We start from the raw sequence: 24388 nt of genomic DNA, 5'->3' as shown, positions 1-24388 counted from the left end.
TGTTACAAAACTTGTGTACTCTCAGGTCCTGGTTGTTATAAGACATTCATCAATATGCCGAAGCGTTGCAGCAATATAACATTGTTTATTTTGGTATGCGCGCTGTCATATTTGTTGACAAGTTATATGCAAACAGTTTGGTTTATCAAACATCTTTTGGTTGTTTCTGAAGAAATTTTCTGAAGATGATCTGATCAAAATTTGTTGAAGTTCTGACAAAGGGTCTAGGAGGAGTTTGTAGAAGTAGGTTTTTGAAATTGGAGATATACGGTTTGTTTGTCATGAGCCTCAGCACTTGTGTCTGTGACGAAAGGTTCCAAAGGTATGGCATTTTTGTAAATATTTTGTTTTGATCACTGTAGCACCATTGTGTGGCTGATCAGGGCAAGACTGTGCACTTTTGTAGACTGGTGCAGTCAAAGTTTCAAGTCTCTAGGCCTTATGGTTTGGTCTACACAATCAGTTTTAGGGGAGGGGGGAAAAAAAGACATTATTATTATTATTATTATTATTATTATTATTATTATTATTATTATAATACCTACAAAAACAAGCTTTGAGCTTGAACCCCTGATGGGAACACTAACGATTATAAATACGTGCCTACACACCTGCAGTGTTTGGCCTCTAACTATGTTTAAGTACATAAATCATTTAGAGTCTAAATTCCTGTATTCTTTAATGTGGCACAATGATTAGTTGCCATGTATGTGAATATAGTATTAAATGAAATTGTTCAGAAACTTGATTTAAATTTTTTTTTCACATAGTATAAACAGTGGAATAAACAATTTTATCTGCACTAATGGCAGTAGACACCAGCATGTATTTCAGAATATCAAAAATGTGCATCAGTAGCCATGCAGTTTTGGGCAAAATGTTGCAAATTAATTAATGTTGTGGAGAATCAAAATGGTACCAAAGATTAGATCATTTTAATGACTTTCAAACAGTCTACCATTTTTTTTCACTGAATTTAGTTCTAGATGCTGTAAAACCATAATAACTGAGATGCATTATGTAGATACATAAAAAAATAAAAAATAGGCCATTTATGTCTACTTTTTCTTATTTTTGGAAGCACCAAATAAAAATTGTATCTTAATTTCCAGTTAGATATTTTATACATAATAACTAGCGTATTACCTTTTGCATTTACCTGTTTTCATATAGTCTGAATTTTAGCGCTTTATGTTTATTACTCGTTCCTAGTAATATCACAAAATTAGTAAATGGGGATTCTTTTGCTACAGTTTGACATTTTACTAAAAGACTGATTAAAAAAAAAATTAGTTGATACATTGTTTAGAATCAGTTGATTCACTGGTTGGTTGGTTGGTTCATTACAGACTATAGATGGTGTGGACGTTATCTACATTGGATTATGCAAATAAAGTGTTACCAAAAGTTCTTATACTGATGAATGATCTATGACCTGCCCTAAATTATGTTGGTGGATCAAAATTTTTTGAGCTGTTTTATGGCTAGGGATACAGGTCTCATGTGAAGATTGATGGCATTGACAACTTATGGAAAAATATCAATTTTGACAGTGCAGACAATTTTGTAGTTTTTAACAGAAAAAACCCCCACTATTCTACTACAACAGACTATACAGGTGGGAAAAAAATTGAATATCATGGAAAAGTTTGTTTTTTTTCTGTAATTTTATTTTAAAAAGTGTAACTTTCATATATTCTAGATTCGTTACACAAAGGGAAATATTTCAAGCCTTTTTTTTTGTTTTAATCTTGATTACAGGTTACAGCTCATGGAAATATTTCCACAGTATTAAAATTTTTTGAGATGTGCACATTTTACACATTTGTATATATTTTTTATGTAGTAATTGTTACTAATTTTAAGTATTTTATCAGTCATTTAGCTGATGGAGTATTGCACCCAAACAATGCTGACTGGCAACAGATGTGTTTATTGGTATTGTATGGTTAGTTTTGTTGGGAAGGTCTGAGACAGAACATTTCTTTTGTCTTTTTCAGGTTTTTCCTCTAGACTACGTGTTGATCACCGTTATCACCATGTACTTTGTGTTCACCTCCATGGCAGGCATTCGTAATATGGGAATATGGTTTTTCTGGATAAGGGTAAAAAGTTTTGCATTTATTTCATATTCTCTTTTTAGTTAGGGCCCCACATGAATCATGAGAATCATATAGTAATAAGTATGTTCAACTTGTACATGCACTTCAGTAAACCTGTCTTGAAGCTTTTTAATCATATAATGCCAGGTCAACTGATTATACTGCCCTGTTTTTAATGGCTTTTTGAATGAAACAAAGCTGTTTAATTGCAAAACTCCATGTATCCAGTATGTATTTCTATTTCTTGTATAATGTACATAGAAATTGCAACATGTATTTGAATGATTTCCTGGTCTCAACTACCGTGCAGAAAGTATCCAAATAGCATTGTTTAAATTTATAAGACATAAGTTTGCTACCAGTCATAAAAGTTGTAGTTTATGCTTTGAAGGCAGGCATAGAAAACTGGGACTGGTATTAATAATGTTTTTAAATTGTAGGACTATTGACAGGCTGAAAAAAATTTTGTAGCCCATTTTTATGACTACAGTGTCATTCAAAAATACACATATAACTTGTGAGCAATTAACTTTTTTTGTTTTATGACATGTTGCTTGTTGTGGTGTTTGCTCATAGAACCAAAACACAAAACATTTTATCATCCACTAGTATTAGTTTGATTCATTTTGCAACACAGAGTTGCTGAGCCACAGAACAGCAAGCCATCAACTATGTGGCAGGGCTGTAGCACGTCTCACCACTGAACCTCGTGCGCCAGCAAAACACAACTATCCAATAGACAATACCTGTCAATAAACTCAAACCCAATAGGAGATAAAAGTGACATCAGGCCTACAATTAGCATATGAATGAGTGAATTAATTCAAATTCATTCATTCATTATGTTGTGTAAGCAAAATGTGTTAAAGCTTTGCCTGATTTCTTCTAAAGCTGAAAGTGACAAATAACAATGAGTTCTTCTATTGCTAACAAATATTCATGGTGCCTTCTTTCCAAAATAGTATTACCACATTAAACCTTTTAACTTTCATGGAACAAATAATTGTTGTGCAATATGGTATTTTGCCATGACACCAAGTATTCTGCAAATTTGTTGCTGACCACTTATTTTGCTTTGGGATCATTTCATCTGTTTGCCAAGTAGAAATACTGCATCAATAATTTGATTGTTGTGGGGGTTTTTGTGTGTGTGTGTGTGTGTGTGTGTGTGGATCTGGGTCTGGGTCTGGGCAGTTGTACAAGATCAGGCCACAAAGAACCCGTCCACAGGCCCTGCTCTTCCTCTGCATGATCCTGCTCCTGATTGTACTTCACACCAGCTACATGATCTACAGTCTTGCCCCGCAGTATGTCATGTATGGCAGTCAAAAATACCTATGGCAGGTAAGAAAATAAGATTTTTTGTGTGTATGTGTGTCAAAGAGCACTTTTATTATACCAATTATACATAATTATACATTATATCAATATATCCTTAATTGTACTTAAAAGTTAACACTATACAGTATATTCACTATACAAGTGAATTAATTATAGCTTTTACCACAGTGTACAAGACCCTTTTTTTTATGGACCTAACGTCCATAAAAATTTTTTGTAGGTGATAGGAAGGTATCGTTCAGATAATGATGTTATGTTAACACATTTTGTTACAGTGTTATTAGTCTACTAAACTGATTTCATTTGGTCTGGCTCACTTGACATTGGAGTAAATATAATATGGCTCATTGCCTAAATTGAGTTTGACACTTTTGAATATATTTTGGATGTATGTATTCAGGCTACCATGAAAAGGGCATGTGATCACTGCAAATTTCTCAAATGAAGTCTAATTGTATATCTTTTATGAAAATATCACTGCACTGAACTGCCAGGGCACACTTTGCTTTTAAAGAAAGCCTTACCATGCCTCTCAGCAATGTATTCATTCAAACACAACCTCTTTTTACAGTTGCTCTTTGCTAGGTTACTGACTGCAGTAATTAGATATAAGAATATACACTCAACAGTCACTTTAACAGAAATGCCTATAAACCTGCACTTTCATGCAGTTATCTAATCAGCCAACATGTGGCAGCAGCACAATGCAAAAAAAATTATACAGATATAAGTCAAGAACTTCAGTTAATGTTCACAACAAACATCAGAATGGGGAAAATGTGATCTCTGTGACTTTATTCGTGGCAGGGTTGTTGGTGCCAGATGGACTGGGTTTGAGTATTTCAGATATTGCCGATCTGGTGTTTTCACATACAACGGTTTAGAGTATATACAGAATGGTTTGAAAAACAAAAAACATCCTCTGAGCGGAGGGTCTGCTGGATGAAATACCTTGTTGATCAGAGAGATCAAAGGAAAATGACCAGTCTGGTTTGAGCTGACAAGAAGTCTATAGTAACTCAAATAAGCACTCTTTACAACCATGATGAGCAGAAAAGCATTTCAGAATGCACAACACATCAAACCTTGAGATGGACTGGCTACAACAGCAGAAGACCAGATCAGGTTCCACTTTTGTTAGCCAGGAACAAGAATCTGATGCTATCATGGGCACAGACTCACCGAAACTGGACAGAAGTCCAGGTGATTTTTTTTTTTCTTCTTCCTTTAATTTTCAACTTTCCAGTTTTGATGAGCCTGCCAATGATAGCATCAGATTCCTCTTCTTGGCTGACAGGAGTGGAACCTGATGTTGTAGCCCACATCTGCTGTTGTAGCCCATCCATCTCATGGTTGATGTGTTGTGTATTCTGAGATGCTTTTCTGATTGCCATGAGTTGAAAGAGTGCTTATATTATGACTTCTTTTACCAACAAAGCAATTCCATACACTGAATCTTCGCTCACTCAATGTTTTTTGTTTTTCACAGCATTCTGTGTAAACTCTCGAGACTGTTGTGTATGTGAAATTCCCATGAGATCACTCATTTAATCGAGATCATGTCTGACAGCCCTATCCAACTTCTGGAACTAAAAATAAAGCCACAAAGGTGTGGGGGTTTTTTTGTTGTTGTTTTTTTCTTTCTTTTTTTTTTATCCCTGCAATAAATAAATTAAATTTAGATAAAACAGATTTACAGATTGGAAAGCAGATAAAGAAAATCTGTCAAAATCACTATTTAACTAATGTACCCATTAAATATACTATCCCTGATCTTTATATCCTAATGACAGGAGTACCTCTGTTGCAGGAAAATTACACCACTGCTGCCACCACAAAGACATGTGATACAGATGCTCCGGATGGTAGGACAATTTTTTTTTTAATTATTATTCATGTTCTCTTCCTTTCATCCTTACCTACAGTTTTACTGGTGGACTTTGTGGGGGAATAGTAAGATTTTGGTGGTTAATTGGTTTTAAATAGTATGTTTTGAATGTGATTTTGTTTAATCCATATGATTTCTGTGGAAAACCCATTCCTTATGCATTCATTATGAACTTTTAAAATAGTAATTAAAACTACACGCTGAAGAGAAGGCCTTTATTAATTCATTTTTCAGAAAAAAGGTGCTAGTAACCAGAAAAACACAAAACTATATATTATATAAGTTATATAACCAGCAAAACATTAATTGCGAAGTAAATAATGGTTACAATCCATTTGCAGCTAAATAAAAAATATTTCTCTGATTTATATATCTGATATCTCACTGTTTATAATGGGCATTAAGTCATGTGCCAGGTTCACTGCACAAAGCATAAGCCAGACAAAAGCACATTTAACACCAAGTCTATGTGGTAAATCGTGCTCTGCATTCATACAATTATATCTTTATAACTGATATAATTATTTATTCAGAACAAATCTTTGAGATTGATGTTCTAAATGGATGCTAATACATTTGTTGATCCTAAATGCTAAAACATTTCATTATTTCATTTTCGAAAGCAAGCTTTTGGCTGCTTTGTTAGCTGCTACCAAAATGTTTTGCCAAGAATGGTAAAGTTCCGAGTACTCGTTATGGGTTTTTTTTTAGTACTTTTTTTACTTTATGGTGTTGCAGTATGTCTGGATCTCAGTGAGGTCCTCTATCCAGAGGAGGCCACTAAAACACTGCACTCCAATCTAAATGGAGGACATTTAGAGTAATAGCCCAATCAGTTTGTTGATATGCAATTGGGTCCAATATGGCCAAGGGGATCATGTAATAAAGTAATAACGACCGATAATCTATCCATAATCTAGCCTTTCCTAAAATGCACCTCTCATCACGTTTAGGCATATTACAGTACAGGAATCATCAAGTTCTATACACCAATATGTCCTCTTTAGGCCTCAAATGATTCTGGGGACTTAAAATAAAGTCCAACCATCACAAATCAACTAAAAGTGCAAACATTTCATATACTTTCAAACTGTCACAGGCTCCTAAATTGTGGTGTTGTTTTTATTTTTTTTATTTCTTGTTACTTTAGTCACCTTTATCTATAAAAAATTTCCACAAATTCCTTTATATAGGATATTTATGTCCTTATATGGTATGAACATTTACAATATTGGCTTCAGAAAGTCTGGATCATGTATTTTGGCTATGTTGTTATTAAAATGAGTTTTTAACCAGTGAATTCATTGGGGATTTGTGTTTAATTTAAGGCCTTTGGATAACACACCACTCTATTCAGACTCTATACACAACCATCATAATGAAGATGGATTGAAAGCTCTAAAACATTTTCTTAATGCATGACTGGAAAAGAATCCACTCATTGATGTACTCTTAGGATTATCTGAACTTGTGTTAACACTAAACTGCTTCAACTTAAATGAAATTTTACTCTTAGATTAGAGGTGTTAGTATGGGTATTAAAATGAGACCTTCTCACTCAAACTTCTGTGTTGGTTTTGTTGAGGGGGGAAAAAAAAACTATAATTCGCTGCACATGTATCCTGTATTAATTTTGTGTTGGGGCGCACAATGGCTTAGTGGTTAGCACGTTGGCCTCATACCTCCAGGGTTGGGGGTTCGATTCCCACCGTGACCCTGTGTGTGCAGAGTTTGCATGTTCTCCCCGTGCTGCGGGGGGGTCCTCTGGGTACTCCGGTTTCCTCCCCCAGTCCAAAGACATGCATGGTAGGCTGATTGGCATGTCCAAAGTGTCCGTAGTGTATGAATGGGTGTGTGAATGTGTATGTGATTTTGCCCTGCGATGGATTGGCACCCTGTCCAGGGTGTACCCCGCCTCGTGCCCGATGCACCCTGGGATAGGCTCCAGGTTTCCCCGTGACCCTGAAAAGGATTAAGCTGTATAGAAGATGGATGAATGGATAATTTTGTGTTGAAAAAGTATTGCGGTCACGGATCAAAAAATAATAATTGTGAATCAAACATTTAATAACACGAAAAAATGTATTGTACAAATCTTAAAACGCATTTACGATTATATTGCACAAAACTGAAACATGAATTCAAAGTTTTCTGAATTGAACACAAAATCATGTTTTCCTTGGTTATATTACTCTGTTCATTGTGTTCTCTGACATTTTCTGCTCATGTTTTCTTTTTTTTGAACGCTTATGCTGTTTTTCCCTTCGCGCTTGTTTCCACATTCTCCGCTTGGTTTTCCAAATGTTGCAGTTCGAGTTTCATGTAAATCACGGCAGTCTTTAGTGTCACCATTGGTCCACTACAGCTCCTCCTGTAGCCAATCAGTCGAAGAGGGGAGTTGACATCACTCCACTGCGACTCATGGCTGTAGTGTTCATAGACGTACATAGATGCCGCATTGGCTGCTAGATTTTAGGTCAATGTCGCTGCCATATTGGTCCGGGCAACAGTAATAAGTCTCAGCTTAAACTAAATTGCAGATAATCGAGATTTTCATCTATACTGCCATTTTGGCTGAACAACTGGCATATTGTGAATCTTATTGTAGTTAGTTGGCTAGTTAACTTTTCTCACACAGAAGGTTTCCCAATGAGAAACAGTTGTGGCAGTGGGAAGTAGGTGTAAGAAGGGAAAGTTTTTCCGCAATTGAGTCCCCAGTGCTGTGCAGTGAGCACTTCAAGCTACAGGACTTTGACAGGACAGGTCAGACTGTCAGGGTTAGAGGTGGAGATAAACCACCTGTCTTCAGTTTCCCAACTCATCTCCAAACAGTAGGTGTATCGATAGGCTATAATGATTTAATAACTTGTCATCAAATTGTGGCTCATTATTATTATCACCACCACCACATAAATGTTTTTACCACTGTAAATGTTTTACCAGATGCATAAATGATTATCTTGTATATTATATAGTTATCTTTGTATCATTTTATTGCTAATAAAATATAGAACGCAGACTGACTGCCAGTGTCTCACTGTTTGGTTTATATTTGCTGATTTTGTTCCATTTGGATATAATGATAGTAAATTATTCGTATTTAAATATGCACTATTTTGATTTTTTTCAGTATTTAAAAATGAACGAGCATTGTTAACAGAATTCTGACCTGGAGCACAAGAAAAGCTAAATGATGGGGTTGAAGACAGAAAAATCCATTTCCACAATGAAAAAAACTTTATGCACATTTCTTGTACATTAAATTATATTACATTAGGGACATCTCAGCATTTATTAACCAAGAAAAATAACTCAAATCTATGCTTGACAAGTGTATGACAAGGAATAATTTTCCAAGTCTAACTGTCGAGATTCTAAGTAACTGGAGACAGAACTGTTTTTTTTGTACACCATGTAGCTCATAAACCATTGAAATCATTTGAGAAATGTAAACATTATTGTGCTTTTTATCCAGAAAAGGTGCAGTTCCCCCGTTTACTTCTATTTGTTTATAGGGCAGTCTTGACCAATTTGGCAGCAACATTGACCTGCGGTCCAGCAGCCAACGCAGCATCTATGTATGTCTATGAACACAACAGCCGCGAGTCACAGTGGAGTGACTTCAACTCCCCTCTTCGATTGACTGGCTAGAGGAGGAGCTTTAGTGGACCATACATTTTAAGAATGTATTTTTTTCTCAGACAAGTCCCCTGTATATTTTCCTCTTCCTTTGTATATAAACCCTGGCTTACCATTTAAGCAAACCTAGTAGGAGTAAGTATCTAGCAGACAGCACTCATGTGACAGGTAGTGATTGACTGCCCAAACCTGAAGAGGTGGAGAGGTACAAACTATGTGCCCTACCGGTTCAGAGAGCGAAAGTGGGGAAAAAAGTCATAAAGAAATAATAATAATAACGTTATTTACAATTACAAGTTCTAAGATATAATACTAATTATAAGGTCTAATTTTGAGAACTTAAAGGTCATAATATGAGATTTAGGTCATGGTATTACAACTTTATTCTCACAGAAAATTGGAACTTTGTTTTATGTATGCGTGACAATAGTATTTGTCCTTTTGTCAGAAATCACGATGATTTCACAGCCATCTGTGGCCAGGAGCTAAGGGAGCAAAATTGGCCGAGCGCTCTCTTTCTTTCCTCAATCAGAGTGACACTAGTAATTGTGGCCATCTGTGAGCTTATGTTTGCAGAAGCGGGCAAATAGCCTGCAAGTGTGTTATGTTGCCCTGTGACACAGCATAAGCAGCAGTTCTAAAAGATGTAGTTGGATGGCCCTTCCTTCACTATGTATACTGCTAATATAAGGTATAACAGAATATCGTTTTACTCTCTATACTACACCCTGTGCTACAGTCGCAATAGAATGCTAGTGATTTTGCCACATGAGGGAAAAAAACATGATAGAAGAAATAATTTAATGCAGTAAGTGTACATTTATATGTATAGTTTATTTCAAAGTTAATTTAAGCACTTTGGCTTGACAATATCTTGTTTCAAACTTAAATATTACTGAACTACTAATATTTTTTGGTGAAATTCCTCCACAGTCACATGTATTCAGTTTAATAGCTAAGAATAGTGTATGTAGCTATGCTTTTGTTAGATTCAAAGCTGCCAAATGGATAATGAGGGTGATGAGGGCATGTCTTTAACAGAATGTCATATTTGTAAAACTATTGTGCTCAGGTCTAATACAGGATCAAAGGTCTACAACTTGAGTTTGAATATTCCAATACAGCAAAACAGAAATTAATTAATACCAATATAGCCTTTGAAAATTGGTCATTTTGATCATTTGGTGTGCTCATTTTACTTAACTGTACACATTTTGATAAATAAGTGCAATTTTGTCTGCCTTCATTGTGAGATAGAGAGAAATGCGTTGTATATCCAGCATCAAGTGTTGTTGCCATGGATACACTTCACCAAGTCAATGTGTCAGTGTAATCTGCAGCTTTAAAATGAGCCTTACAATGTCCTTACTTCTCCCATCATCCTGTCAAACTGATTTTCAGCTTCTTAAATTTAAATATGGCACTTAAAAGTCCTGCATCACAAACTGAATGCTGAAATGAGAGATGTCTTTTCTGTGTCTTTAAGTTTTTATTTCTGTGGACATTTTTCACTGACAATATACACATGCACCTGATATGAATGTTAATTTATTTTTCAAAACAGTGGTGTCTCTTCTGTTCAAGCATTCAGTTTTTAGGTACCATCATATGAGTGGCAGTCATAATTCTGGCATGAATACATGCATAAATAAAATGTGTATATGTCTGAAGATTGATTTAGCAAAAAATATATTCTTATACTGTTTGAGAGAGTACAAGTGAGATAGCTAGAGACTGGGAAGTATATTTACTTGTATTAGTATTAGATGCATATTGTGTTTTTGCCTAAGCACAAGTTAAATTCAAGAGCATTGATTCACTTCCAGTGATAATCTTTATAATGCCATTACTCCCTTCTTCCCTCATCAGATGAACATGCTTAGGCTTAAGAATAATAGATTTGTTGCAGCATTGGACAAATTGAGTATTCACTTCATCCTAACTGTTCCCTAGCAACAGACAGTTGTTAGGAGAACTCTATGAAAAATATGCAGTAGCAGTCATTCAAATCAGTGACTTTAAAGTATTCATTTTTCCCTCCTCTGAGGTGGTGTTGTTCTTATCCAAATTTCCCAAGAATAGGTTGTCAAGCAAAATCCTGCTTTCCTTGTACTTAATACAAAATGCTGTCTAGTTACTGACCTGTGTTCGGACAGTGTACCATAGTGGCTACAACTGACTGTCATTTTTGGCTGTGGTGTGTGGGTGGGTCAGGATTTGCACTGAAATAATTTTCTCAGTTTTAGAGAAAACTGATGATGGCAGTGTAGCATTAGGAGCTGCTGTATATGTCAGAGAAACTTCTCATATACACTACCAGTCAAATGTTTTGAGACACTTGACTAAAATGTTTCTCATGATCTTAAAAACCTTTTGATCTGAAGGTATATGATTAAATGTTTGAAATCAGTGTTGTAGACAAAAATAATTGTACCAACCTATTAATTTCTTTCATTAGAAGGCTAAAAAAATTTTTAAACGGATGACTTTTTTTTTTAGGCTGGGTATCTCCAGCATAGGTGGGATTTCGGAGGATTCCTCAGGAAATTGGTTGAAAAAATGCCAAGAATACATTTCTGAAAATTCTAGGCAAAAAGGGTGTCTACTTTGAAGATGCTAAAAATATTAAATTATTTTTATTTATTTCGTTTATCACAACATAATTCCCATAGTTCCATCTGTGTTATTCCAGAGTTTTGATGACTTTGTTATTATTTTAAAATGTGGGAAAAAAATATATAGAGTGTCTAAACTTTTGACCGGTAGTGTATAAAATGACCTAAGGGAGACGCAGATAGATGAGTCACCATCTGACCTTTATAATACATGCAAAGCCCATCAACTCCATCTGATGTCACTCATTTGTTATGAGTGAATGCATTGCTGTTGCTCTCACAAGACAAAATAGATAGAAAATCTATATTCTATACATTCTATACACCAAACCTTTTACATGCTAATGCCATTACACTCCTACCATATATACTCTAAGTGTTTCAATAGGAACACCTGTACACCCAAAATGGTGCTTGAAAATTAGTGAACCCTTTAGAATTTTCTATAATTCTGCATAAATATGACCTAAAACATTTGTCAGATTTTCATACAAGTCCTAAAAAGTAGACAAAGAGAACCCAATTAAACAAATGAGACAAGAATATTATACTTGGTCATTTATGTATTGAGGAAAATGATCCAGTATTATATATCTGAGTTGTATGTAGTCATGTGAAAAAATAAGTACACCCTATGGAAATGGTTGTCTTTTTTGACATATTTGCACAAGCAAACATTTGAAATATGTGTATGTGAACCTCTAGGATTAGCAGTTAATCTGAAAGTGAAATTACAGTCGTGTTTTTAATCAACGGGATGACAATCAGGTGTGAGTGAGCATTCTGTTTTACTTAAGGAAAAGTGTCCAGTTGCATAAAGCATCTTAAGTTTCATTTTCCCTTAAGATCACCCTTATGTTTCCCTTAATCTTAAGCGTGTTTTAAAAAATAACCCTTAAATTTTATTTAAGAGTTTCTATAGGTGAAATGTCATAAACCATAAATAAAAATTTCCCATTAGTGTATATTTTTCACTTAAGTAATCCATTAAAAACAGTTGAGTGTTGCATAAAGCCCCTTAACTGTCATTTTCCTAAGTATAACTTAAGGTTTGGAAAACTTCACCTTAAGAGTTACACAGATACTAAATAAGAAGTAATGGACACTAAAGATACTGAATAAGTAGTAGTCTTATAGGCAGAACCCATTGGACCATCTTAGTGATGGAAAAACTTTTGCAGGAATACTTATTTGATCATTGCGTAATATGGAAAATTGCTAACAAGCTGGAAGGTGACCTTGACCTTCCAGGACAAGCGCAGGTTGTGCTGTGTGCACTACCTGTGGTGTTACAACTGCTAATAGCACTTGTAGTGCAATGCCGATAATGCAAACATAAATTATAGTAGTATAGTTTTATCTTACAGGTTTTGTTTTATTCTTTTTTTGCTACCACATAGACAGTTTCACATTTTTTGTGACCACCTGAACCATCCTCTTCATGCCAAGATTCTGTGCATTAAATTTTTCACTTATTTCCTCCCATAGTCTTTTCCCATATTCCTCTAAAACAGTGGCGGTACACATACCCCTGGGGGTACGCGAGGTGACGGAGTGGGTACAGGAGCAAAATGCTGAGATGTACTGTTCATTTAATTCCGCCTCACTAAATAACATTAAAATTCTAATTCATGTTTTTCCCACAGCCTAAAAATAAACTTGTGCCCCCTCCAGTGTACAAACAGCAACATTGTAATGTTCTAAAGGTCAAATACATGATATCCAATCAAATTATCCTGTCTTTCGCGGTCAAAACTGCATTAAACTCAGTCATGCATCAGTGTGCATCTTATCGCATGTCATTTATCGCCAGCACATGGCTATATGATGAAGTTAAGTAATAGCTCGTAACATTAAGTACAAAGAGATCGGCCCGCAACCACAGCAAGTGCCGCTGATCCACAGTCCTCTGACAACAGTGGCCCAGGTCCCTCTAACACCGAATCCGTAGCAAGCGTAAGTGTACCTACTGCTTCTAGCCCAGTTCACGCTGGTACAGAGAGCGATGTATCCGAAGTTCAAATGCCACCTCTTCTTCGCCAGCAATTCGCAGAAAAACCATCAAAGAGGTGCAAATATGATGAGAAATATTTCTTTGGGCTTTACATATGCTGGCAGTGAAGAAAATCCCCAGCCACAGTGTGTATATGTGCAAACGTACTCTTTCATAACTGCATGAAACCAGCATTTCTGCACAGACATTTAAAAACAAAGAATGCTACTTACTTTTTGCTAAATAAACCTCGAGAGTTTTTTGAAAGACATTTAAGACAACTCAGGAGTAGTAAGACCCTTATAACAGCGTAGGAAAACCTAAATAGGAAGGGTCTGGATGGATCCTACATGGTGAGTTGCAGGGTGGCTACCTACTATTGTGGAGGACTTGATTCTTCCCTCTGCGGCTGATATAGCTGGTGGAAAAAAAATAAATAAATACAGAGGATGCCATCGTCAGACAGCACAGTTTGAGAGAGGGAGTACGCAAAAGGATATTAAATGCTGTGGGAGTAAGCCACTGTAAAAAGTTTGGGAACTACTGGTATAAAAGAATACATTTCTCCTCCTCTGTCCAATTTGGTTTTCTTGGGTCGCTGTTGTGAATCACTTAAGTTTCCCTTACCTAAAAGAAGTGTTTAAGGGATTATATGCATTTACATTTACATTTATTCACTTAGCAGACGCTTTTATCCAAAGTGACTTACAAATGAGAAAGATACAAGCAAAGTGATATATCAAGCAGAGAACAATACAAGAAGTGCTACCATACAAGATCTATTAATTGAATTCCAGAAGAAGCAAAGTGCAGAGTAGAGTTGTAAGTGCATTTTTTATTATTTATTTATTTTATTTTATTTTATTTATTTATTTATTTATTTATTTTTTTAATTATGAGTTGGTTAGGTGTTCATGGAAGAGGTGGGTCTTTAGCTGTTTTTTTAAGATGGTGAGAGATTCTGCGGTCCAGATTGAGATTGGAAGTGCATTCCACCACTGAGGAACAGTTAGTGTGAAGGCTCTGGAAAGGGACCTTGCACCACGCTGAGTTGGAACTGCTAAACGTCGGTTGCTAATCGATCGCAGATTGCGAGAGGGAACGTAGGCCTTCAGAAGAGAGTTGAGGTAGGATGGTGCTGTTCCTGACAAGGTCTTGTAGGTGAGCATTAAGGCCTTGAACTTGATGTGGGCAGCTACAGGAAGCCAGTGGAGGGAGATGAAGAGGGGTGTGACATGGGTTCTCTTGGACTGGTTGAAGACGAGGCGCTGCAGCATTCTGAATCATCTCAAGGGGTTTGACGCCTTGAGATGCAACACCCTCAAGTCCCTTAGGTAAGGGGAAATCATACTTTAAGTGTCATACTTAAAGGGTCATGAAACCTCCCTCTTTCAGCTCAAGTCTTACCTCTCAATGTTTGTGAATGCAGCTTAAATGGGCATGGATGGCTGTGCGAAGAAGGAAGGGAGAGTGGGCGTGGCAGGGAAAGGCAGGAGTGGAAGAGGGAGGTGAGCCTTCAGAACACTCAAACAAAACAAAACAAAACAAAAAAGGTGGATAGTGACAAAGTTTGCAGATGAGCCAGAGAACTTCTCTCCTCCTGAATTCCCAGGGCTAAATGGAGACACAATAGATAGCAATGCAGGTCCTCTGCCCTATGTATTTGAACCATTAGCCCCTGATGTGACTATGAAGGAAAACATATAAAATAAAACCAGAGGCAGCGCGGATGGGAGAAGTGTCAGAATGGTAGGTAGCTAATAGGCTTGAGCTTTTCACAAATAAAAAGGTGAAGGCTCTTCCCTTCAACACGGACTCTCGTTGCATAGTTATGCACGCAATGGCCCGCGGAGCTTTAATATTACATGATGTATATTGTGTGTACAGTTATAATGATATATTTTATTATATTGTTTTCCTCGAGCCGGAGGCAGAGCGGATGGGAGGAGTGTCGGAATGGTAGCTAGCTAATAGGCTCGAGCTTTTCACGAATAAAAAGGCGAAGCCTCTTCCCTTCAATGCGGACTCTTGTTGTATAGTTTTGCATGCGACGGCCTGTGGAGCTTTGAGTGGTTTAATTAGCTCAAAAGGCAAGTTTTTAAACGAGGTTTTAAACGAGGAAGAGGAAAATAGCGGGAAAAAAGCTCAAAATTAACTTTTTTCTTTAAAAAATTTAAAATGAATGTATGCTAAGATTCTTTTATGATGTGTGATACGAACGCCTGTTAAAATCTCAGAAAATGTAGTTTAGTGTTTCATGACGCTTTAAGGGAAATACTTAAGGTGCTTTATGCAACTGGGCTCAGGGATCTATCAAAGTCTGATCTTCACAGCACATGTTTGTGGAAGTGTGTAATGACATGAACAGGAGATTTCTGAGGAACTCAGAAAAAAAAAAGTTTCTGATGCTCATCAGGCTGGAAAAGTTTACAAAACCATCTCTACAGAGTTTGGACTCCAGCAATCCACAGTCAGACAGATTGTGTACAAATGAATGAAATTCAAGACCATTCTTATCCTCCCCAGGAGTGGTCGCCCAACATGGATCACTCTAAGAGCAAGACATGTATTAGCCTGTGAAGTCACAAAGGATCCCAGGGTAAACTCTAAGCAACTAAAAGCCTATCCCACATTGGCTAATGTTACTGTTCACGAGTCCACCATCTGGAGAACACTGAACAACAATGGTGTGCATGGCAGGGTTGCAAGGAGAAAGCAACTGCTCTCCAAAAAGCTGCCTGTCTGCAGTTGTGTGCAGCAAGACAAGGAGTCTAAGCACACAATGGTTAAAGAAGAATAGATTTAATATTTTGGAATGGCCAAGGCGAAGTCCTGACGTTAATTCAATAATTTTTTTTAAAAGGACCTGAAGCAAGCAATTCATGTGAGGAAACCCATCAACATCCCAAAATTGAAGCTGTTCTATACTGAGGAATGGGGTAAAATTCCTCAAAGCCAATGTGTGGGACTGATGTTTAGGTGCAGTTATTGCTGCACAAGGGGGTAACACCAGATACTGAAAGCAAAGCTTCACATACTTTTGCCACTCACAGATATGTAATATTGGATCATTTTCCTCAATAAATAGGTGACCAAGTATAATATATTTGTTTAATTGGGTTCTCTTTATCTACTTTTAGGACTCAGAAAAAAATATTTATGCAGAAATATAGAAAATTCTACAAACTTTCAAGCATCACTGTAACAGTTTCTCTAGTCCATGCACACTTTGTGATAGTTCCTTCTACCTGTTGCCCAGCAGAGTCTGTCTCTGTTTATCTGTTTCCATCATGAAGCAAGACTCTTTCAGATGGGTGCTTAAGCAGTCTTTGTTGAACTTTGTTAAAAAGTGACCAGAGACTGGGGCTGGTCAGATATTTAAGGACAGCATTTTTTTATCTGAATGCTGTCTTTTGGACTGTATTGCTCATGTTCTTAGGAATATTTGACCCCATAACAATCTAATCAGCGTTATTATTGAAGTTCTGGCTCACCTAGCTTGGTGCTTGGTTGTCTCTGCAAGGGCTGACCTATTGAAAGTGAAGGAGGTTGGTGGTGTACATGAGAATTTGTTTAGTCAGACTACTGTTGAGAACCATCTGCGACAGGCTTGGGCAGTCCTGTAACAGCTGCAGATGGGGAGCTGCAGATGGCAGACAGAAGAGAGATATGGAGAGACAGAGAAAGAGAGAAGGGGAGATAGACATACGTGTTTTCAATGAGATCCAATGCTTTCTCAAAAATGAAAATAAATTCTAGTGCAATAGCTCCATATTATGTAATTTCAGATGAGCCATTTTTGCCTCCCTGCAGTAGTGCTCTAGGGATGGACTGTAGTAAGAATCAGAGCTCTTAGCATGACAGTTCTGTTTTTCTCACCTTATAGAGAAGGAATTACATGCATGTTTTTTCACTTCTGCATACCACTTCTTTATTTGCCTTACTGTAGTGCATACACAAGTAGAAAACATAATTACAGAATTTACTATTATAGCATACACATTTAGAAACCCTACTTACGAACAAATTATTTTCTATGATTTATTATGGTTCTACTTTCCAGTTTGTTTATCATCATGATTTCAACAGCTGCTGTATTGTGATCATTAAAATTCAATCCCTCCTATTGAGAGTACACAGGCACCCAATAAATGCATTATTTAAATGCTGTATCCACCCACAGATCAGGCATCATATACAGCTGTCTAAATGGATATTTTCACCTTTCATAATTCATTTTAATCATGCAGTGTTTGACTTGACTGATCAAGCATTTTCAAGTTCAGTCAGCCTTCATTAGGTAGACCAATGGAATTGGATACTGGTGCAATTCATGGTAGCTCCTGCTGTCCTTTTTTTTCTTTTTTTTTTTTTGCCCTTAGGGCAACCAGCTGAGGTTCTCCTTAATGTGATATCTCAAGAATGAGGGGATTGAATGTAGGATTTATAAGGAATAGTCTGAATTTTTTTGTTTTCCATAGCTTGAACTAGAGCTGCAACAACTAATCGATAAAATCGATAATGATTGATTATGAAAATCGTTGTCAACGAATCTCATTATCGATTAGTTGGTCTGCACGGTGCATGCTTACTCATTACGTTACTTCTGTTCAGAAAACACACATCGGGGGTAAGTACTAAAGTTGTGTCCCAAATGATGTACTATACACTTACACTATGGAGTACTCTACCATCTAGTGTGTGAATTTTAGAAGGGTAATATCATTCATCATAATATAATTTTTTTACTAACCGGAACTGTAAGTCACTTCCTAGTCGACGGTGCTTGACGTCAAACGCACGTAATGCGACACCGTTAGCTTTGGCCTAAGAGTCACCGACAATGACTTTCTTCAGTTTACTGTTTCTGTCAGTGTAATCTTTTATTCCCAACATGACCTCAGTCCTCATCAGATGGAGGCGAAATCATCACGTGACTGAGGAAGAAAGTGCAGGGGTGCATTTTATATTAAACACCGCCGAGAAGGTTTATAAACTTTATAAAGCGGAGTTTCCGCAGCACAGAAGCATGACAGTGATGCGGTCGCGAGTTGCTTGAAAGGTTTAATTTAATTTCAGTTTATTGTCATTATATGGTGTATTGCACGCTTGCAGTATAACTTCTGTTGTTTATTATAACGGAAGTGATGTGTTAGTAACGAGCCCACGGTGAGTGTAGTGTGAGTAAGATCCGTAATGTCTATTTAAAACACTATGATCAAAAGTAAAATAATATGTCTAAAGGCAGTGAGTAACAGAAACCACAATTTGCAGTGAAAGGGAGTTTTTATTATTAATTTAGGACTATAGTTTAATTCAGTGCTTTTTGTGCTTCCATAAAAATAATGCTATCTATATTTTATATATATATATATATATATATATATATATATATATATATATATATATATATATATATATATATATATATATATATATAATATGTATATGTGTATATATATATATATGTGTGTATGTATATATATATATATATATATATATATATATATATATATATATATATATATATATATATATATATATTATGCATGATTTTTTTTTTATGGATTCAGAAAAAGCACTGAATTAAACTACAGTCCTAAATTAATAATATATATTCATGTGTGTGTTGGGTTCTTTTCTGTTTTGAACAAACAGTTGTGTAATGTTTTAGTCTGAATTTATATTTGTAACACTCAGTTTGGGGATTTTATTTTAAATAAACACCAAAAAAAAGGCACTGAAAGTTTGCCCCGCCCCATCTGATTAATTGACAAAAATTTTCGGCCAATTAATTAATTATGAAAATAATCATTAGTTGCAGCCGTAGCTTGAACTATATTTTAAGTGTATTTCAGGCATTCAAATTAGTAGAGAAGGACTAGACTCCTTAGTGGCTGAGGCATCCCCATTGACGTTAAGTTGTACTTGTTTCTACCCATTCATTTCTAGAGATAAAAGAAGAAAAATGTCACATATACTACCCCTGGCAAACATTATGGAATCACCACACTTAGAGGATGTTCACCCTGCTTTTTTACTTTGTAGCAAATAAACAGATGTGACGCAAAATATTTCTTTAATAGCTGAACATTCTGACTTTGCAAACAATACCTCAAACAAATTAAATGAAATTATTTTTAATTAATTTTTTGTTTTTTTTTTTAAATCAAGATGACTAAAGAAAACGATAAAATTTCCCCACTCTTTTATGATATGGGGTTGCATGTCCGGTAAAGGACCAGTGAAGACCTCAACAGTCAATGCACAGGAGTACATTTTGAACACTTTTCTCATTCCATTGATAGAAAATGAGTTTGGTGGTGAAGTCATTTTTCAGGATGATAATGCATCTTGCCACAGAGGAAAAAGTGTTGAAGCTTTTTTCAGGAAAGGCATATCAACTCAATGGCATGACCAGCAAACAGATCTCAATCAGATTGAAAATTTATGGTGGAAATTAAAAAATTTGGTCCATTACAAGGCTCCATCCAGCAAAGCTGATATGACAACCACTATTCCAGGAAGTTGGAACCAAAAATATTGTTTTTCATTAGTGAAGAAAAAAAGTCGGAGAAGGAGCAACAAAGTACTAATTGTGTTTTTTTTGTTTTTTTTTTTAAGTTGATGGTTCCATATTTTTTTCCTCTACTTGATCTGGAAAAAAAATGCCATTAATTAAAATATTTTAATTTAATTTGTTTGAAGTATGTTTCACCAAGCCAGAATGTTCAGCTATTAAACAAAAATTGTTTCGTCATATCTGTGATTTGTTTATTTGCCACAAAGGGCCTTGCTCAAGGCCCAACAAGGGCAGCTTGGAGGTGCTGGGAGATGCCCATTCTACTCAAGAATATGGAGATGTCTTGAAGTTTCAGTTGGTTTATGGTCACAGCCATCTGTGTCCAATGGTCATACAGTAGCTGAATAATAATAATAATAATAATAATAATATGATCCTAAGCAGTTTGGCTTCTAAATGACACATTCCACAGCCAAACTGTCATCTACCTTGACCTTTCAGCAGCCTATGACACAGTAAATCATGCAACAAACTCTTATCCATCCTCATTAGTGTTGGAGGTTGTAGCACAGCATGACAATGGTTTGCTTATTACTGTACCTGGATAGACAGTAACATCAGGTGACATGGAGGGGATCCACATCTGCTCTCCACAGGTGTCCCACAAGGCTCTGTGCTGGATCCTCTTTACCTGCTCTCTTGGTGCAGGTAAAGTTTATATCCTCCTATCAGTTTTCATACCACTGCTATGCTGATGACACTCAACTCATTCTCATTATCTATCCTTCTCATTTGACGCAGTCGTGCAGGTTTCTCCTTTACATGAGGGGGATCTGTCCATTTCTATCCACAGAGGCCACTCAAGTGCATCAGTCCTTTGTCATTTGCAGGTCTGCCCCTGCATGTATGAAATTCTTACACACCATCCCTTTGTCACTTGAACTTCACCGGCCTCCTGTAACTGCCCACACCCGATTAAAAACACTGAAGCTTGTCTACAAAACAAAGATGGACTAGCACCAGCCAAGGTTAAAGCAGTTATCACAGCCTGCTCTGCACCACTCTCCCTCTGAGCCACTAGCTAAACTTGATTGGACTTCAAGGTACAAGGAAGACATGCATCAAGACTCTTCTCTGTCCTAGCACCCGAGTGACAGAATGAGCTACCTCTGGCTTGCCAGACACCTGAGTTATTAGTTGTTTTCAAACATAGACTTGATCTTCACCAAGCACTTGAATTAGCACTTTGTTTATCTAGTACTGAAGAAAAGAAATCATTGTCTTGTGTTTCTTTTCATGGTATACTACCCTCTTCAGCAGGGTTTTTAGACTGATTGTACTTTTAGTCCCATACCTAGTGAACCAGCATGAAAATTTATTTTTGATAAAGACTACAAAGCACTTCTAACAGTCATTCTGGATAAGAGTGTCTCCTAAATGTATAAATGTAAATATTACTAATACTACTGCTGCTACTACTACTATTTATAATAATAATTAGTAGTAGTAGTATTAGTAGTAGTCGCAGTACATAGTGAAGTGACATAGCGTTCCACATACGAGTTCTTCATACCACAGTCCAGCTAATCAATAATGAAAGTTTCTTGTCATTATTTTTATTATAAAATTTTCTCAATTTTGTTGATTAGTTGTTGCAGCCCTGGTTTTGTCCTTTGACATGAATTATTAACATAAATTATTTCAGCCATTAAAGAGGCACAGTTACAGGCTAACAGTAGACTGGTTTGATAATTCCTTCAAATGGTATGGGGAAACTGGATACAGTACTTTTGTTTTTTTCTTGATGTCTTCATTCAGTCTAATTGACCATTTTATGGTAATTATATATTGTACCTTTGCAACTGTCTAATGTTTTGTATACATTAATGGTTTTCAAAATCCTAAAGGTTTTATTCACATTTTGTTACAGACCAGTGCACAGTGACAAGATCTTATCTTTTCCTCCACAAATTTTGGTTCTTCAGCACTATCTACTACTTTGGCAACTGGGCATTTCTTGCAGTAAGTACAGTATATGATGCTTATTTCATCTGCAATGTTTATCCATGATTCCTTGAATCCATGAATGTTAGATAGCATTTAGAAATGCATTATATATTACACAGCATATAATATACCACTTAATGAGGCTATTGATTAAAATTCATTGGTTCTTAGGTGTTCCTCATTGGTATGATGGTGTCATGCTGCAGAGGGAAGAAGTCAGTGATTGAGGGTGAAGTGGAAGCAGATGATTCTGATTGTAGTGATGATGAGTATATGCATTAATAACGCAAAAATTATTCAAATGTGTTTTCATTGCATATTGGTTCTTAATTCTAATATGATTTATTTTGTATTGTATCATGCTATATATTTATGGAAAATTAAAATAGTATTTCCAGACAAAAGATGTTTAGCACCTGATTAAAAAACTGCTTGTGAAAATCAAGATCATTTGACATTTAATACTGATTAAGTGATGATTTTCAATGCATTGTTAAAGCTATATAAACTAAGGAGAGTAAGATTATGTAACTTACCAATACTGTCTGTAATTTTCTTACTTATAATATAGAATTTGCATGGAAATAAACAGAGGGCTGAATGAATGAATAACCATTCTTTGATTTGGTATTTACTTAATGAGTGGAAATGATGTGCTACCATGTCTATCATACTGATGTTCTTGTTACTGCCTGGTGATGTAATGCTTACGTTATTTTTGTTCTAATAGAAGTTTTGTTACCTCACATTTTTGAGTCCAGATATTATGTAAAGCCCAATTAGAAGTGTATTTGATGTTTTGGAAGTTATCTTCCTTTATTGGATTAAATAAAAGATTTAAAACTGGGAACAGTTGTTGTGTTGTGTTGGCAATACATATCCTGTGTAGTCATGTTTTACCTGCAATAACAAGAATCAGATGTGATGACACCTTATCATGGCAACAAAGAAATTACATTTTTGTATTGTTTTACTTGAATGCCACAATGCACCAAGTTTACTGTACAGAGAATTTGTACAGGAGGAGTGGCCAAGCCCATGGAAAGCCAGCATCCATGAATATTCTGATAGCTTCTCCATTATTCCTCTGCTGCCTGATATGGGTAGTGGCATTTTTGTGGTCCTGAGTTAGATATCTTAACTTGGTATTGTTTTTATGTTCAGAGCGTTGATTATCATATTAATAACCAATTACAACCAACAAATCAACCAATTAGTACAGTGACTGACACCCAGAATACAGCTGATTACATATAACTATAAGCTCTTTTGGTCTCCAATGTCATATCAATTCATTTGGATCCTTACTAAACCCTGAGCAGAAAGATGTTCCAGTCACTCTTGGGGGGGGCTTTCAGGCACTGTTCAATGGCTTCCTTGCTCATGCCAGCAACCTTTTCAACCAAGTAATACCCAGTAGTGTGAACATCAAATTACAACCACATACCATCCCCAATCAAACACCGACCCTCAAAACTGATTCAAGCCTCCCTCAATGATGTAGATAATTACAGCTTTGAATTATCTCATGAAAGCACATCCTGGCTAAAAGTTGCATCCCCATGGACCTACTGACCAAACCATTCTCTGAGGAGTAACAGATGGTCTCTTTAATAAGAAGATTGTAGTGTGAATTATTTGTCACACATACCTTACAGTACAGTGAAATTATTTTCTTTGCATATCCCAGCTTGTCGTAGTGTATGAATGGGTGTGTGAGTGTGTATGTGTTTGTGTGCCCTGCGATGGATTGGCACCCTGTCTAGGGTGTACCCTGCTTTGTGCCCGATAGGCTCCAGGTTTCCCTGTGACCCTGAGAAAGGATAAAGTGGATGAAGATGAGCGAGTGAGTGAGTGATCCCAGCTTGTTAGGAAGCTATAGTCAGAGCACAGGGTCAGCCATGAGACCCTGGAGCAGATAGGGTTTGGCTCAAGGGCCCAACAGTGGCAGTGTGGCAGTACTGGAGTTTGAACCTGCAACATTCTGATAAGTAACCCAGCACCTTTATCCATTGAACCACCACTGCCCAAAAGTTATAGTAAAAAATGGTCATACCATTTGACATTTTGTTAGTTATAGAAGAGAGGGGACAGTTGTAAATTTTTTTATTAATCCTTTATTTTGATTAATGTCTTCTTAAAATATGCTACTTGTGCAGTTCCCTGCAGCACACACACCAAAGAAATGCAGGCACAATAGGTGAGATAGCTTTTCTTGTTAGTGTGTGGAAAACATGACCAAAAAGGGAGTAGTTGTCCCATCTGGCTGAAGAAAGTTTC

At 36.3% G+C, this 24388-nt stretch overlaps 1 protein-coding gene across 1 annotated transcript in view; it reads left to right on the top strand.

Annotated features, from left to right (window-relative positions):
* Positions 1 to 22958, top strand: part of lmbrd1 (LMBR1 domain containing 1) — a 76695-nt gene extending 53737 nt beyond the window's left edge. The window contains exons 12-16 of the mRNA XM_017461639.3: positions 2001 to 2105; positions 3297 to 3446; positions 5254 to 5308; positions 22032 to 22123; positions 22280 to 22958. Coding sequence (XP_017317128.1) covers positions 2001 to 2105; positions 3297 to 3446; positions 5254 to 5308; positions 22032 to 22123; positions 22280 to 22390 — 513 coding nt within the window. The 3' untranslated portion in view covers positions 22391 to 22958. The remainder of the gene's footprint in view (positions 1 to 2000; positions 2106 to 3296; positions 3447 to 5253; positions 5309 to 22031; positions 22124 to 22279) is intronic.
* Positions 22959 to 24388: the final 1430 nt, after the last annotated feature.

The sequence above is a fragment of the Ictalurus punctatus genome, chromosome 29, assembly GCF_001660625.3.
Source record: "Ictalurus punctatus breed USDA103 chromosome 29, Coco_2.0, whole genome shotgun sequence".
In the NCBI taxonomy this organism is placed as follows: Eukaryota; Metazoa; Chordata; class Actinopteri; order Siluriformes; family Ictaluridae; genus Ictalurus; species Ictalurus punctatus.
The sequence above is the reverse complement of the archived record's forward strand: the minus strand, read 5'-3'. Positions and strand labels throughout refer to the sequence as shown.